Source organism: Prosopis cineraria, unplaced genomic scaffold (assembly GCF_029017545.1).
Source record: "Prosopis cineraria cultivar Desert tree isolate PC_DT_omini unplaced genomic scaffold, ASM2901754v1 PC877, whole genome shotgun sequence".
Taxonomy (NCBI): domain Eukaryota; kingdom Viridiplantae; phylum Streptophyta; class Magnoliopsida; order Fabales; family Fabaceae; genus Prosopis; species Prosopis cineraria.
The window spans coordinates 18,257-35,423 of record NW_026556202.1 but is presented as its reverse complement, the minus strand read 5'-3'; the positions used below and the strand labels follow the sequence as shown (position 1 = coordinate 35,423).

The window sequence follows — 17,167 nt, the reverse complement described above, 5'->3', positions numbered from 1 at the left end:
AAATAATCTTGCTCAAGGTAACACCTTGGTTGTCCCATATTCAGGTTATGGATCACTAGGCAATTTAATTAGTTAATCAATATAACACATGATCTAAATTTTCTATAAATTTTATAATATATTATATTTTTTTTAATAAAACAATCTATTATGTTTATGAGTATAGATAAAAGATGAAGATTATTTCAAATTTCATATGCATGCAAGAAAAGACGATAAGTTGAGCAAGTCGTCAAAAAGCAAAGCGTGGAAGGGTGATTCTTGAAGATCAGGTAGTGGGATCAATGTAATTGCTTATCTATTTTTTTTAATCTAAATCCTCTAATATAATATATTTGATATTAGTCTAGGTTTTTTTAAAATCTTAATTATATTTGGTTCCAGTATAATTTAAATAAATATTATTTCTTGAGAAAGTTAATATTATATTTATTTAATCTCACCCAGTCTTGTAAATTTTTCTTTCTTCTAAAATATATCTTGAAATCAAATCCTCAGATTTTATTTCATTCTATGTATAAATGTTCCTTATTCAACTAATTAGATGATAAATTCAAATTATCATGGCATAATCTCTTTCCAATATTAATTAAGTTCTAAAAATTAAGATGTTATGATTTTTTTTTTCCTAAGCTCAAACTATCTTAAACTATTTCAAGCACGACCTTATCCTATTTTTTAAACTCAAAAATAATTTTAAAAAATTTCTTGAAGATAGAGGATGTTACACTCTACTCACAGATGAACGAGGCACTAATTTTCACTCCGTGCTCTGCTCTCAAATGAAGGGTTCGAAGCTTCACTCATGACAATTGAGGAAGGAAGAAGATGGAGAAGAGGAGAACATTGAGAAAGACGAAGGAGCGGAGAAGCTTTAGTGGTGGCCATGCGTAGCTTTGTTTGTTTGTTTTTTTTTTTAAAAAAAAAATTACCATGTGGCAGATAAAGATAACCACACAGTTAACTAATGACGGCAGGGCAAAATTATTGTTTTCTTTTGAAGTTTTATGATAAAATTGCTTTAAATAAAATATTTTAATATTAGGCAATTCTTGTAAAAAAATTTCAGGATAAGTTTGCCTTTTTAACTCATCGTTAATTATACAACTCTTTTCGAACTCTATGTGTGCGCACACCGAACAACTGCATAATATAGGATTTTATTCTGCATATGTATGAGAAAAATTATACCCCCTTCATCTCAATTTATAAAATATTTTTAAATAAAATCATATATATTAATAAAATTTATTAGTACTTCTCCCCATTTTAAATTATAAGATACCTTTAGGGAAGATTTGACATCCCAAAATATAAGATACTTTGAGAAGATTAAGGTTTTATTAAATAAGCTTATTTCAATACTACCCTTTTCCTCTCTATAATTAATTTTCATCCTTTCTCTTTTTAATATACTCCCTCCATCCAAAATATAAGATACTTTTAGATAAAATTTTACATATCAATAAATCTCATTAAATACATTTAACAGCCTTATCTTTTCAAAATAAAAATATAAACTTCTCAAAATACCCATCATTTAATATATTGACAAAAAAAGTGATGAAATTAGTTTAGAGAGAGAGAGAAGCATAATATTAAAATTGATACGTTTAATTAAACTTTAATATACTCAAAGTATCTTATATTTTGAAATGGAAGGAGTATTAAATAATGGATATTTCTAAAAGTTTATATTTTTATTTTAAAAAATAAAATTAAATATATTTAATGAGATTTATTGATGAGTGAAATTTTTTTAAAAAGTATTTTATAATTTAAAACAGAAAGAGCATGATTTACAATCTCATTTTTTTAAGACAAAACTATAAATTTTAAAAATTCTGTTTAATTAATGCTTTTTTATAAAAAAAATATTAAAATATATAATAAAAAAATATTATTAAAATATCTTACATTTTAAAATATTTTTTTTTACAAATGTCTTACAAATTAAAAAAAAAATATTACCCAAAAGTTATTGATAGACATTTCGAATTTTCATTGCGGAAGGTGGCGTCAGATCTCTGCAATCAATTGGAACGAATGGAATGAAGTGTCAATTTCTTCGCCTGAGTCAACTTTCTTGGCTTCTTCGCTAATAAATCCAATTAATTCTCGTGGAGAATATAATAGCAAGATAATAAAATTAAAATTACCTAAAATCAAATTTTATTCTGGACCTGACATCAATAATACAAAGCAATGGAGATGGATGAATAGCAACACACAAACACTACCAAAAACTTTCACCGGTACAATAAACTGATTATGAACTGAACTGTCAAATTCTCTTCATGCTCTCCACACACGTTCTCAAATCACGTACCATCGTAATAGTTTTCTACCTAGAGGATGAGATTCCCTAAGGCAACGGAAGCGACGATGAAGATGAATCCAGCAAAGGCACGAGAAGCTGCAGAACTAGGAGGAGGAGGAGGTTGGGGGGGTGGACGACGTCGGAGAAGGCGACGATGTCGGAGACGAAGCATCGGAGACGACGACGGCTAATTTCTGGCCGCCCTGGCAGTGCTGGCCAAAGCTGCAAATGAAGTAGTGGCTTCCGGTTTCATTGAGGGTGTAGTTATACGGGCCGGTGGTGACCTTCAGCGTGTTACTATTTTCACTGCAAGAATCGTATGATGCTTTCGGCACTTTGACGACGTCGTGTTGACCTGTAGCGAATTGGAACGCTACCAAAAGTAAAAGCAGGGGGGGGGGAATAGTTAGTCTAGAAATAAAAAAAGAAAAGGGTTTGAATTAATTAATAAATAAATGGGAAATAAAATTATAGACGTACAGAGAGTATCGTTGAGTCGAAAGGTTTTATCGGAGACCCAGGTAGTGTAGAATTGGGCATTATCGGGGATCCTCCATCCGGTGGAGTCTCCGACGACATGGACGGCGGCTGTGGCGCAACGGAGAAGAAGAAAAGGAAGAAATAAAGCGGCAAGGGAAAGGCAGGTATTGGCCATGGTTATGGAATGGAGATATATGAAGAACAAGTATGTGTGTGTGTGTATAAGAATGAGAATGAGAAGGTTGATGAAGAATGAATGAGTGGAAGGGGAGGCATGGAGGGTATAAATAAGAGAAGAGGGTGGAATATTCAACACGGTAGGAAGGGAGGACTCAAGTGGTCCGTGTTGTGTTGAATGCGGGTCGTCCTGTACTCCTGGGTCGCCCTTTCCTTTCTCACCAGCCCAGTCAAACCACTACGTTTCTTCTCCCGGCCCTTCCTACACTGAGACTTCAATTCATACTTTCTCCCCGCGCATTTGTTAGTTACATCAAGTTTTCTCAAGTTATTTTCTCAATTTTAAAAATATTTTCCAGAAAATTATAAAAAAAACAATATTTCAAATCAATAAGAGAATTTCATTGCAGGATGGAATATTATATCAAATTAAAATTAAAGAATTTTGAAAATTCAACTAATTTAACGCGAAGATGGGGCATCGTTCGGCAATGTCTTAAATCTTAATCACATCACAAGCGTGGGCCAAAGTCTGCACGTGGGACCCAGGAGAGAAAGTTCAACAACGTTCACCTGTGTTCTCTGAACTCTAGCCTTTTCGGTTGCAAGGCGCTGGAATTGTGGAAAGTCACTCCCCTCCAGCCTCAGCCTTCTTAATTTACCCAAAGTCAACACAGACTTCCCAAACCCAATTGCACTGCAACCTCGTTTTTCTCACGTTGTTGATTTTTCTGTTTGCTCAAAAGCTGTGAATTTCTATGCATACTTATTTTGTGTACTAATAATTCTCAACTTTCATTTTCTCCATTTGTTGACGAATTTGATTTATTAGAAATCATGATTTTCTGTTACAGCAATATGGTGCTATAAAAAAAAAAAAAAGATATATGGAGTGACCTAAATAAGCAGGCTCCACATTATGTATTTATCTCCCTTCTTCTTATAATATTGTGCCATTATTAAAGAAATAGAACTAATTTGTTCGTCAATACTTTATTGTATGTGTTTATTGCAAATTCCTTTTCGGTAAGAAAAAAACATGTTCCTATCATTTGCATCGTAATTTAACTCTTTTGATGAGTTGAATTTCCATCATGTTAATTTAGAAAGCTATGGCATTGAGAAGAATCATAGATTAAATAGACATGATTAAATATTACACTGCTCAAATGTGAGGTGGGAAAAATAAAGAAACAAGAAGATTGGATCATCAACTATAACGAGGAATGCCTAATCAAGGGTACATTTCTGTGACGAGGGTTAATTGAAAAGAATAAAAGTCCATTAGACAGTGAGCTTTGTGTCTTCAATCTCTGACTCAATAATTATAACACTAAAAGAAGAACAGCAACACTAGTTGTTATAGCCAACATGTAAGAACATCCAATTCCCTGCAAGGCAAAATACATGTCAGAAACATTGACCAACAGCGATTAACACCCCCCCCCCCAAAATGAAACATGTATCTTAAAGCAGGAAACTTGTGACTGTGTCTGCTACTAATTATATCAGATAACACCTAATAATGAACATATGGTGCAACATTCACCATATTGGTTTATTAAGCTTCCCCTGAAACGGAGTATAATAGGTATATAGGGCAAAAAGAGATGTGAAGAGTGGTTACAAATAGTTAATGACTTTTAAGAAATATGAAACAAAGTATACTCATGAATTGATATTTTCATGGTATATGTATTCCATACCTTGAAGGAAAGAAGAGAAGAGGTTGCTGAAGAAGCCTTTAGGCCCGTGAAGCCAATGTTATAGGCAATGCTTCCATCAGCCTTAAACAATCCGAAGTTTCTTTCTGATGTTGGACCAGGTTTCAAGTTTTCATTAAACAAAGCAAACACATAAGCCCTTGCCTTGATCTTTGGCCTATAAGGAGTCCCTTTCTTCTTCAGAAGCCTCTTTCTCAGATGATAATTGTAAGTCCTGGCATTCTCCACTGTGGCTCCGGCTTCATTCGCGTCCCCACGAGAAGCCCAACCTGTCTCAGACACAATAACCTCCATCTTCTCAAACCCAGCCTTCTCCAAAGCAGCATAGGCTGCATCAACCATGGCCTCAAACATGTTATCATAGTGAAGCTTTGTCTTTGCATCATAAATCCCTGGGCTTTTCTTGAAGAGAGCATAGTTAATGTCAATATGTTCAGGATCATTCTTATAGGCCAGAAAAGGGTATGCATTTATGAAGAAAGGAGTGCCAATCTGTGAGAAGAACTGCAAGAGAGGCTTCATGAATGGGACAATGTCTTCTCTGAAAGTGCAGGAAGATGGAGGGAAGGAATTGGCAAAAACAGCCTCAGAATGCGGACTTGAAACCTGAATGTCATCCGCTAAATTAAGCCTATCAAGGGCATTGTAGACATTTCTCGCTGCAGGAAGAAGGACTTCCCAGAGCTCCAAATCTGCTCCTCCCAGGATTTCATTTCCCACAGCAATCCCTCTGATTTTAGTTCCTGGAAGAAATGGCTGAACGTTCTCTTTGATCCAAGTTATGGCTTGATCTTCCCCTACACTGATTTCTTTCAAGAATTCATTTGGAAGTCCAACCACAATCGCAATCCCAGACCCTTTGAAGGCCGTGAGAACACTCTGATCAGCATCATATATTCTGATGTTATTGATCTTTGCAGCTTTAAGCAGTGTAACCACACTGTGAGGTGAAGGCAGATTATCTGCTATCCTACCATAGTTCACTCCATATGTTCCTGTAAAGAACTTATCCCCCATAACTGCATTTCAAACAAGCCCAAACAAAGAAAAAACACAAGCTGGTTTAGAGAAACACATTTACACTAATAAAAAATATTCCAAGCAAAAAGCTGTCTGTTTTCATGCCAATAACTGAGATATGTTTAAACTTTTCAAGACTAAAAAAGACAAACATCTCAGTGGATGATGATATACCATGGGAAGTTAATACAGAGAAGGTGAGAAGAAGAAGAAGGCAAGAGAGAGAAGAAGAGAAGACCATTTGGGAATTATTGAGCATTATTATTATTTAGAAATGAAGAGGCATGCATTCCAATGATGGAAAGAATGTGGGGAAGGAGGCCACATTATGTAATTCAGTAAAATGGGTAACGTCATTATTAGTGAAGGGCAATCCATAAACAATCCATGTGATGATGCAATACCTTTCCTGCAGGCATGCCATTAGAACCCATTAAGATTCTTGGCCTTGCTCGAAAGAAGAAAACTAAAAAGGAGAGGAAATATTTGAGGAAAGATTCTTAACCTGGAGACAAAGATGGTGTGTTTGAAAGAGGATGCTTTTGTAGGACTTAGAGAATAGATTCTTCCTTTCCAGACCCCTTTTGCCTCCGGATCTTAAAGTTCACTTTTTGTTGTTTTGTTTCAAAGTCTAGTGTTGTGTTTTCGTTTACTTTTGTCTCTAGAAACCTACTAGAAGTAAGCGACTCACCAAATACTTTTCTTGTCCTCATGGGTCACTGGGTAAACTGGGTTCTTAAACTTCTTCTAAGCAACCTCGCAAATCACCCACAGGCTGCATGAATTACATTTTGGTGATATATATATATATATATTTGTGCGTGTCTGTGTGTGTGTGCGTGTGTGTAAAGTAATAAACAATTCGGATGGATAGCAGGACAATTGATATTGATATTCAATTGATATATGGACTTGGACTTAGGCAGCTTCATTATTTGCTTTTATCAACATATAGATATTATTAATATATTATTAGAAATAAAATATTTTCTTTATTATAATTTTGTTGCCAATAAAATAATCTCTTATCCTAACTAATGCATTACACTTGGTTTGATTTACTATCCTTGTCTCTCTGTTGATTATTTCCCCCCCTTATAATATAATGATGATGTTTAAGTATTATTTGTAATAAATGACTAGAGGCTCTTTTCTATTAATAAATTACTGTATTTCAAAATTAGTTTGTTCAATTATTATTTTCTTATTCTTATATATTTTTAATATGATATAACAAAAATTTTCAGATTTTAACCATATACTGATGACAACACTAATATCATGAACATTTTTTATTGAGAAAATGATAAATAAAATTTATTTGAAATGTATAAATGATAATTTGATCCCTCGAAATGTTATAATTTTTTTAAAGTTTCTAAAGACTTTTCTATTATTAATGAATTTATATAAATTATTAAATTATCCTTATTGAAAATTAATGATTTATAAATTTTCTTTTATATTCACAATAATACAATAGCAAATAAGAAATTTAACATGTGAAGTTGTGATTTCCTATTGCATTGTTACGAATATAAAATAGAAAGTTGCGAATATAAGAAAAAGAGTTGTGAATAATTTATTTTCAACTACAGCAATTTAATAATTTATATAAATTCATTAATGTCAGAAAAATTTCTAAAGACTTCAGAGAAATTATAATATTTTAAAGAATTAAATTATTATTTATATATTTTAAAAAGATTTTATTATCATTTTTTCTTTTTTATTTACCTATCCAATATAATGTATGTAATACTATTAAGAAACGAGTATTGATTACTTGATTATAAATAAATTTTTTATTATTTTTTTCATCTCAAATTATAAAATATTTTTAGACAAAATTAAATATATTAATAAAATTTATCAAATACACTTTATAATTTTATTTTTTAGAAAAAATTATAAACTCTTAAAGATATTCTTAATTTAATACTTTATTTGTAAAAAATATTAAAAAAAGAGAATATATAAAAAACATAATATTAAAAATCGTTATCAACAAAACTTTATTTCTATAAAAATATTTTATATTTTAGAATATTAAATTTTTTAAAAAATATTTTATAAATTTAAATGAAGATAGTATAACTTCAATCTCTTTTGCTTGACTTTGCCCCTCTACTGTAGAAAAAACCATTCACACACACACACGTGTGTGTGTGGGGATTATTTGAGCCCATGATATTGCAATATTCCATTGGAATGACAGTTAATTATGCTAGTGGAGCCCGTCCAAATAAATTAAAAAAAAAATTGGGGTCAGCCTTAACAAAATTATACATTTTTAATATTTAGGTCTACTTGAGCGGTCTAAATAAGTCTAAAAAAATTTAAACAAACTCAATTATATTTACACTTAACCCAAATAGATGAATAACATTTTACAGTTTTTTTAAAATACGTCAGATAAATCAAATATTAATTAATTCTTTAATTCTTAGCTTTTATACTAACAAAATATATGTATGAGTACAGTATTATATATATTTACTTAAAAATTAAAAATATTAATATTTTTATTCTTTTTAATATATAAAATATCTTTAAAATATTTAAAATTCATTTAATATTGATTTTAAAATTTAAAAACCTACAATTTTTTAAAAAAATTGAGTACTTTTTTAAGTTTTTAGTATTTTAAAATGCATATTTTATATTTTTTTTATAATACTTAAAATAATTAATTTAAAAATAAAAATTGAAATTTGTTTTTCTAAGAAAAGTGAAAAAAAATTAGCAATTTTAATATTCAAATTGACCTAAATAAACCTAAAGCCTCAGAGTGTTAGAATCGAATTTGATTATATAAGTTTTTTATAAGTTTAAAAATTTTAAGTTTAATCTGAATAAATCCGACTTGAATTGAGTATAGCTCATCCAAATTACCTACTCTAAAATTAATGTGGGAAAAAAAGTGATAAAAACAAAAAGGCAGCTCTTTATTCACAGTACGATTTCAAACGCTAAAGATATACAAATTGCAAAACTTTCAGGAACACTACGAATTGAAAAGATGACTTCTCTTATTTTGCAGTTAGAGTATATGTATGCCTCTGATCAGATTTATGGCTCCACTCTTTGGCTTCCTCGTCTTCTTCAGCATCCCACAGGAATTTAGCGTAAGAAGCAAGCACATAACTGCAAATGATTAGGCCCTCCGCATTAGTTTCATAAACTAGGAAGAAACAAAGCCAAGTCTTTACGGAAAGCTTAATTCAATAATTGTAGATTAGATTATCAATAAAATGATGATCATAATTCCAACAAGGTTAGTTCTAGTGAAAAAAACTAATCTTTTGTAATGCAGCAAATCAAGGTTCAAGAAAAGATACCCACTTATATGCATTATTTTGTAGTTAGATAAATGTTTTTTTAAAAAAAATGCACTTATCTCATTTCTTTTTATAGAAAAACACATTTTTTTATTTGCCAAACCTTACTTCCAAAAAAAAAAAATGATGAACATAAAATGAAGGATCATTTTTCACCAATCATGAGGGGCACTTTGAACAGCTTGATCATAATAGACTTCAGCTCGATCTGAGTCCTTCTCCGTTTGCCATATCAATTCTGCATAGAGAGACAGAAGACTGCCATCTCCTGGATTCGCCAACACAGCCCTTTCAAGATACTCCTTTGCTTGCTCATAATCTCCAACCACCTATTTACATTTTAAAAATCAGAAAAATCCCAACAACAAAAAAATTAACATGCCATGATCATTAAGTTAAATATATACTAATTATTGTACCTCTTTCAAGAACTTGGCATAATTTCCAAGCAAAAGAGCATTATTGGGGTTAGTTAATATCATCTTCTGATAATAAGCATCCATACTATCACCCCCACCAGTACAGATATCGCATCTACTTCCATGTCCACCACATCCACTGCCTCCCTTTCCATCGCCCATCATTTCTACTTCCTCTTCATGCTTCACCATTCTGTTACCCAAACCAGAGCTCAGTAGAATTTGAGAGTAAGTTTTTTCAAATGGGTTTTTTGCTTCATCATCACTTTCTTTCACCTCAAAGTCCTGTTCATTCTTATGGGAGATCATACAACGTAGATGTGGTAAGCGATTTTTGCCGTTAAGCTTTGATGGGTTGAGAAAGTCTATGTCGGAGGTACAGGATTGCGTTGCATCTTTTGAGTTGGTCAGTGAAACTGATCTCGTCCAAGGAAGATAGAGAATGGGTTCTGACTCAGGAAAGGAGCAATCTTTGGAATAATGATGTAGCCATGAGCTATGAATTGGAGCTGAGGAGCTTCCAAGTAGCATGTTTTGCAGTTTAGAAACACAAGATGGTGACACAAAATATGAAAAAGAAAGCACTTGCAGAATACAAGAGCTTGCTTCCCCAGTGCAGAGAAAGATAAGTTTAGGAAAAGCAGAGATCGTATAGAATAACAGAGATGTATGTGTGCGCGTATATATAGAGAGAGAGAGAGATTTTGAACAAAAGCTCATAATAAGATCTAAAGTGTAGAAGCTCACCGAACCAATTATTGGGATAAAGTGTCAATAGAAACAAATCAAAAAGTCGCACATAGATTGAAATTAAGCAAGCCGTAATAAACCAAAAAAGTCATAAACTTGTAAAGATTTTGAGTTAAGAAAAAAATGAACGGCCACGAGTTGGTATGATATGGCATGTGGGCAAGTAACAGAAAGTGACATCCCTTTTGCCTTAGCACTTTCAGACTCCAAATTAAGGCTAATAAATTATAGGTCAATTAGAGTTAAGAATAAAGATTAAACTTGATGAATTATCTATTTAAATTTATTTTGATAAGAGTTTAAATTTAAAAAAATAACATTTTTAAAATCAGGCTTTAAAACTTGCTTTAATAAGCCCTAAAAGGGGTATTTAAGTTTGGGCGGCCTTTTTAAGTTCGTTTTATTTTTATTTCTAAAAAATAAAATATTTTTTAATTTTTAAATTAAATTTGAAATTTACAATATACATTTATATTTTAATATACGAACTTCTATTTATTTATTTTAAATATTTGAATATTATAACTTATATCTTAAAAAATATAAAATATTTTAATTAAATATTTTAATTTAAAAAAAATCAAAAAAAAAGTAAGAACAAGTTTACAAGCCCAACTTTTAAGCCTTTTGAATAAGAGTAAAGTTTAAAAAAAATAATGAATTTTAGAATAACCAAGCCCATGAGCTTAAACTCTTAAGAGATAAGATCATATCGGTCAGACTTGCCTATTTTTTATCTCTAGGGTCAACACCTTATAAAGGTAATTTTCCGGCTTTCATTATTAGTGAAGAAAAATACGGTGGTTACAATAACATGTTAATGGAAATACGGGTTAGATAAATAGTATCAGTTCACAATATACTGGTACAAGAGATATGTACAGCAAAAGGTTAATCCACATAACCGGTTCATTTTAATCATGGAGCGGAAGATCGATCACAATTACTTTACTAGCTTCTAGTTGACAGGACCATGTCATGGCAGCTTGAGCTTTTCTTAACCATCCAAGAAGCAATCAAGGTTATAAAAAGACGGCCAGGACAAGACAAATAGACAACAGTAGAAAATATAGGACCCAGAACATGTCCACCAATAAAAAGACAACCTTTAAGATGGAATATCACAATTATTCTGAAGATCTCGCTTTTGAAAACCAAGGCAAGAAAAATCCAAAGCACCAACCTCTCAACTCAGATAGATAATTCTGCGGCACTCCCCCCAGTGATCCATTGATATTTTTTCATTACAGACAGTGGGACACGCCCATAGAAAATACTTTCTTATTTTCTTTGCCTTCTCTTTTGGCAGAGAGGTCAGAGAAACCAACAAAACTTGTCGTCTTCGTCAATCATCACATTGGACGCCTCTTGAAGTGGCATCAAGTAATTAAAAGAACGCTATTACTAACCCACTTGCTCCAATCGGCCCTCAGTAGTCTATATGCACTAATGAGTTTGGTGAAAATACCAGCACCGTCGAATAAAAGTTATATTGTGAGACTGATAATTATATCCTCGCATCATGACATTTAAGGCGGTAATTTGAATCAAACTTAATAAATCAGCCTAAATAAATTTAAAAAATCTTAATATTGGGTTTGATAGTTTATTTTTTTTTATTTTAAGCTTATTTGAACTGCTCGAATAAACTCAAAAAAATTTGAGCCAAGCTGAACTCAAATGGGCTTAATTTAAATTTTCAAATTATTTTTTATTATTAATAAAATAAGATAAAAATTAAAATTAAATAAAAAAATAAAATAATATTTAATAATTCAAGTATTTGGATCAATTAGAATAAGCCCAAAAGCTTAAGAAGTTAGAGTTAAATTTAAATATATAAATTTTTTTTATATATTTATAAATTTTAAGTCTGATCTAAATAAATATAGCTAAAACATCTAGTTTTAATAAGCCTGATCTATTTAAATTATTAATTCTAAACATGCTGTGCCAACCTAGAGACCGTATTGGGTCTAATCTAACAGTGGAAAGAAAAAAAAAAAGATTGTGAAACGTGGTAGTAGCCAGCAAGATATCTCATGTGTAAAGTTCAGGGGAAATACACCTGCACAGTTGACAGATTAATTTAATACTATTTAACTTACGTCCAACACAATAATGCCTCCAAATTCCAATCATCAAACCCCTTACTTTCAGTCCATAGGAAAGATAAGGTTGCTCACTTCACACCATGCATTTTATTTTCCAAGGCTCTTACAAATTCCAAAAAGAAAAATACATCAGCAGGGTTTATATTAATTTTTAATTAGATTCCTATAATTTTATTTGTTAGAATTGAACCCTTATATTTTTACCAATTAAACACATTAATCCTTCCTATCATTAAATCAATAAAATACTTTAACACTATTAAGTACATGTTTAGATTACTTGTTAATTGAGGTTAGAGAAAGTCCAACCTCAGTTGAAATAAAAAAAACTCATTAAAACATGTTTGGATGAAAAAAATTTTGAACGAGCATTGATTGCAAAGTCAAATGAGAAAGCTTTTTTGACGCACATTATGAATATTGGTTGGGCATTTATTGTCAGATTCCTCTTCCGGTCCATATTCTCTCACTTTACCCCGCGCATTCTTCACTTTAATAAGCACCAACAGTTATCTCCAACATTGTTGCCACTAACCATATCAGTGCTAGCCACAATTGTTGTCCATGGAAGTCGAGGATCATCGTGTCTGCTTTGCTTTCCTTCATTCATTGAAGTAGAGAGGGAGATGACAAATGTACGGTGGTGGGAGAGGGAGATGATGCTAGTGGTGGGGAGAGGGAAAAGCAAAGGGAGGGAAGGAGTATAGAAGGGAGATGAAGTTGAAAGGGTTTGCAAAGACTCTGCAAGATAAGAAAAAAAACAAACGGCTTAGAGGAAAAGAGGAGCAAAAGGAAGAAGGTGCTCACTGTGATACTATGTATATTTTTGAGTGTATATGCATGGCACTCAACTTTGAGGAGGAAGAAGATGATTGTACTGTGTTTTATTACTTAATATTTAATTATAATTTATAAACTAAGACAAAGTAAAGGAAGAAAAACAATTAAAATCTTGTTTCATTATTTAATTAAAATACACTCCATTTAATATAACTTTATTTGTGAAACATTAAATAGAGGGGAAAAATATAATAAGATTAAAATGAAATAAGATTTGTATACTAAAATTAAATTGTAGATTATATAAATTGAATATTTTATAATTTATGAATTTATTTTAGCTCTTTTGAATATTTCAAATTTTATTGTTTAATTTTAGCTTTTTAAAAATTAAGATATTTGACTTATTAATGTATTTTGTATTTGTAATTTAATTTTTAAAAATTGTAATTTTAAACTTAATAATTTTTTCTTAAAAATATTAAATTATATAACAAAACTCATATTTATTTATGTTATTATTCATTTCAACTAACTTATAAATTAAATCATTCAAATAAATTTTAATTTGTTCAACTAATTTTTTTTTAAAAAATATCTAAATATAAATCACGTCATTTTTTTTTAATTTCAATTTACTAACTTCAATTGGATGTTAACTTCAATTGTAAATTGTTTAATTTAAACACACTCTAAGTATGGTTCTGACCCATCAGTGTCTCTGGTAGCAGTTCCGGCAAGAACCCCATTTACGTCCTCGCCAACCATCTGTGGGGAATAGAGTTGGGAATTCGGGCGGGCCGGACCTATTCGAGCTCGGCCTGAATAAGCCCGGCCCGAATAGGCCCGAACCCGAACAGGCCCGTTTTTTAAAAAGCCCGAATGACTAAGCCCGGCCCGAATTCCTTCGGGCTTCGAGCGGCCCGAATACCCGAATTTTATTTTTAAAATTATTTTTAATTAATTTTTTTACTTTAAAATTAATTATTTTATTTTATAAAAAAATATAAAATATACATTTTTAATACTTAAATGATGTTTAGGACTCAAATATATGATATTTTAGTATAAAATAACCTAAAAATTAAAGAATTAATTAATATTTATTTATATATATATTTTTAAAAAACAACAACAACAACAACAACAAGCCTTTATCCCACTAGGTGGGGTCGGCTACATGGATTGCAAGACGCCATTGTGCTCTATCATTTATTAAGCTTTTAGAAATATTATTAATTAAGAGATCACGTTCAACAACTTCCAAGAGTGTTCTCTTAGGCCTTCCTCTACCTCTCTTAATCGGACTCAAAGTTATATGTTCCACTCTTCTCACTGGTGCCTCCCTTGGTCTTCTTTGTACATGCCCAAACCATCTCAACCGATTTTCTACCATTTTTTCCTCAATAGGTGCCACCCTCACTTTTTCACGTATGTGCTCATTTCGAATTTTATCTTTACGTGTATGTCCGCACATCCATCGTAACATTCTCATCTCTGCTACTCCAACTTTATGCTCTTGCTGTCCCGTTAGAGCCCAACATTCACTACTATATAACATTGCCGGTCTGATAGCAGTACGATAAAACTTTCCTTTAAGTTTATTAGGCACCTTACGGTCACAAATAACTCCTTTAGCTTTTCTCCAATTAAACCACCCAGCTTGAATTCTATGTGAAATATCTCCACTGATTTCGCCATCATTTTGGATAATGGCTCCCAAATATCTAAACTTTTCCACTTGAGGTATAATTTGATCTCCCAATTTCACTTCCAAATTATTTTCGAATAGTCCTTTATCAAATTTACAATATAAATATTCCGTCTTACTTCTACTCAGACGAAAACCTTTCGACTCCAATGTCCTCCTCCATAACTCAAGTTTGCAATTAACCTCTTCTCTTGTCTCTGCTATAAGAACTATATCATCCGCGAAGAGCATACATTTCGGGATTTCCTCTTGAATATGTTCCGTCAAAACATTTAAAATCAAGTTGAACAAATAAGGACTCAGAGATGATCCCTGATGTAGCCCAATCTTTATAGGAAAATCCTTTGTTTGACCACTAGGCGTTCTTATACTAGTTTTTACCCCCTCATACATATCTTGTATGGCTTTAATATAAGCAATCCGTACTCCCTTTTTTTCCAACGCTTTCCAAAGCACTTCTCTTGGTATACGGTCATAAGCTTTTTCCAAATCAATAAAAACCATGTGTAGATCTTTATTTTACAACGATACTTTTCCATTAATCCCCTTAGTAGATAAATCGCCTCTGTAGTTGATCTACCTGGCATAAAACCAAATTGATTCTCAGAAATACTTGTCTCCAATCTCAACCTGTGCTCAATTACTTTCTCCCACAATTTCATTGTGTGGCTCATGAGTTTAATCCCTCTATAGTTAGTACAATTCTGAATATCTCCTTTATTTTTATAAATAGGAATTAATGTACTTCTCCTCCACTCATCAGGCATTTTCTTGGACCGTAAAATCACATTAAATAACTTAGTTAACCATCTCACCCCTTCTTCACCTAAACATTTCCACGCTTCGATAGATATACAATCAGGTCCGTTAGCTCTACCATTTGCCATTTTCTTAAGAGCTTCCTTTACCTCCTTATCACGTATTTTTCGATAGAATGACAAATTTTGTTCTCCTTCACCAGTTACTAAATCCTCCAAGTTACTAGATGAATCCTCTCCATCATTGAAAAGTTTAGAAAAATAAGTCTCCCATCTATTTTTAATTTCATCATCTGTAACTAAAATTCTTCCCTCTTCATCCTTAATACACCTTACCTGTTCTAGATCTCTTGATTTTCTTTCCCTACTCTTGGCAATCTTATAAATATTTTGCTCTCCTTCCTTCGTCTCAAGGTTCTTATAAAATTCTTCAAAAGCTTTAGAACGAGCTTCACCCACAGCTCTCTTAGTTTCCTTCTTAGCCATACGGTACCTCTCCCAATTTTCCTCATTGTTACACAAATGTATGGCTTTAAAACAGTTCTTCTTATACTTGATTTTGTCCTGTACACTATTATTCCACCACCAAGACTCCTTATCTCTCGGACCAGGACCTTTCGATTCTCCCAAAACTACTTTTGCAACCTCCCGTATCTTTTTAGCCATATCCTCCCATATGATGTTAGCACTTCCCTGAGAATCCCAAATTCCTTTATCCAAAAGATTTCGCTTGAAAATATCTTGCTTCTCACCTTTTAATTGCCACCACCTAATCCTTGGTGTTACTACTTGTCGACGTTTTTGGATTTTACTCATAATACACACATCAAGGACTAGGACCCTATGTTGTGTCGTTACAGCATCTCCAGGGATCACCTTACAATTTTTACAAAGTTTTCTATCTGTGTTCCTAACCAAAAGAAAATCAATCTGCGACCTTGAGGCTCCACTTTTGTAGGTGATGAGATGCTCATCTCTCTTCTTGAAACAAGTGTTGGCAATCTTAAAATCATACGCCAATGAGAAATCAAGAAGAGTTTGCCCTTCATTGTTTAGCTCTCCAAAACCAAAACCACCATGCACCCTCGCATACTGACCAGCTTCCCTCCCGACATGCCCATTAAAGTCTCCTCCAATAAAAATCTTTTCACTCTGTGGTATGTGTCGAATCAACCCCTCCAGATCCTCCCAAAATAATTCCTTAAGACTGGCTTCTGTCCCGACTTGCGGCGCATAAGCGCTAACAATATTAACAGTCTCACGTCCAATTATCATTTTTAAAGAAATAATTCTGTCTCCAATTCTGCTAACTTCTACAACGTTCTTCTTCCACTCCTTATCTATAATGATGCCTACTCCATTGCGTGCACTTACTTTTCCTGTATACCAAAGTTTGAAACCTTGAATATCCTTAGCTTCTTCTCCACGCCATTTTGTTTCTTGCAAGCAAAGGATATTGATTTTCCTTTGAATCATAACCCCTACAACCTCTACAGATTTACAATTTAATGTCCCAACATTCCAAGTACCAAATCTAATTTTGCTCTTATGGACTAACTTCTTTAGCCGCGTG

At 32.3% G+C, this 17,167-nt stretch overlaps 2 protein-coding genes and 1 pseudogene across 3 annotated transcripts; all 3 read right to left on the bottom strand.

Annotated features, from left to right (window-relative positions):
* Positions 1-2,155: 2,155 nt before the first annotated feature.
* On the bottom strand, positions 2,156-3,060 carry LOC129298654 (umecyanin-like; annotated as a pseudogene).
* A 1,035-nt stretch (positions 3,061-4,095) lies between these two features.
* LOC129298659 (glucan endo-1,3-beta-glucosidase 11-like) lies at positions 4,096-6,061 on the bottom strand. 2 transcript variants are annotated; one of them, XM_054937078.1, is made up of 3 exons: positions 5,896-6,061; positions 4,684-5,720; positions 4,096-4,368 (listed from the first exon to the last, which is right to left on the bottom strand). In XM_054937078.1, the coding sequence occupies exons 1-3, from the start codon at positions 5,978-5,980 to the stop codon at positions 4,303-4,305; spliced, it is 1,188 nt and encodes a 395-aa protein (XP_054793053.1). In that variant the 5' UTR covers positions 5,981-6,061; the 3' UTR covers positions 4,096-4,302. The 2 variants fall into 2 exon arrangements, with proteins under 2 accessions (XP_054793053.1, XP_054793054.1); XM_054937079.1 differs by having other exon boundaries at positions 5,960-6,011.
* Positions 6,062-8,648: 2,587 nt separating this feature from the next.
* LOC129298658 (uncharacterized) lies at positions 8,649-10,144 on the bottom strand. Its single transcript, XM_054937077.1, has 3 exons — positions 9,482-10,144; positions 9,219-9,391; positions 8,649-8,868 (listed from the first exon to the last, which is right to left on the bottom strand). Exons 1-3 carry the CDS (start codon positions 10,010-10,012, stop codon positions 8,754-8,756), a joined length of 819 nt encoding a protein of 272 aa, XP_054793052.1. The 5' UTR covers positions 10,013-10,144; the 3' UTR covers positions 8,649-8,753.
* Between the last annotated feature and the right edge of the window lie 7,023 nt (positions 10,145-17,167).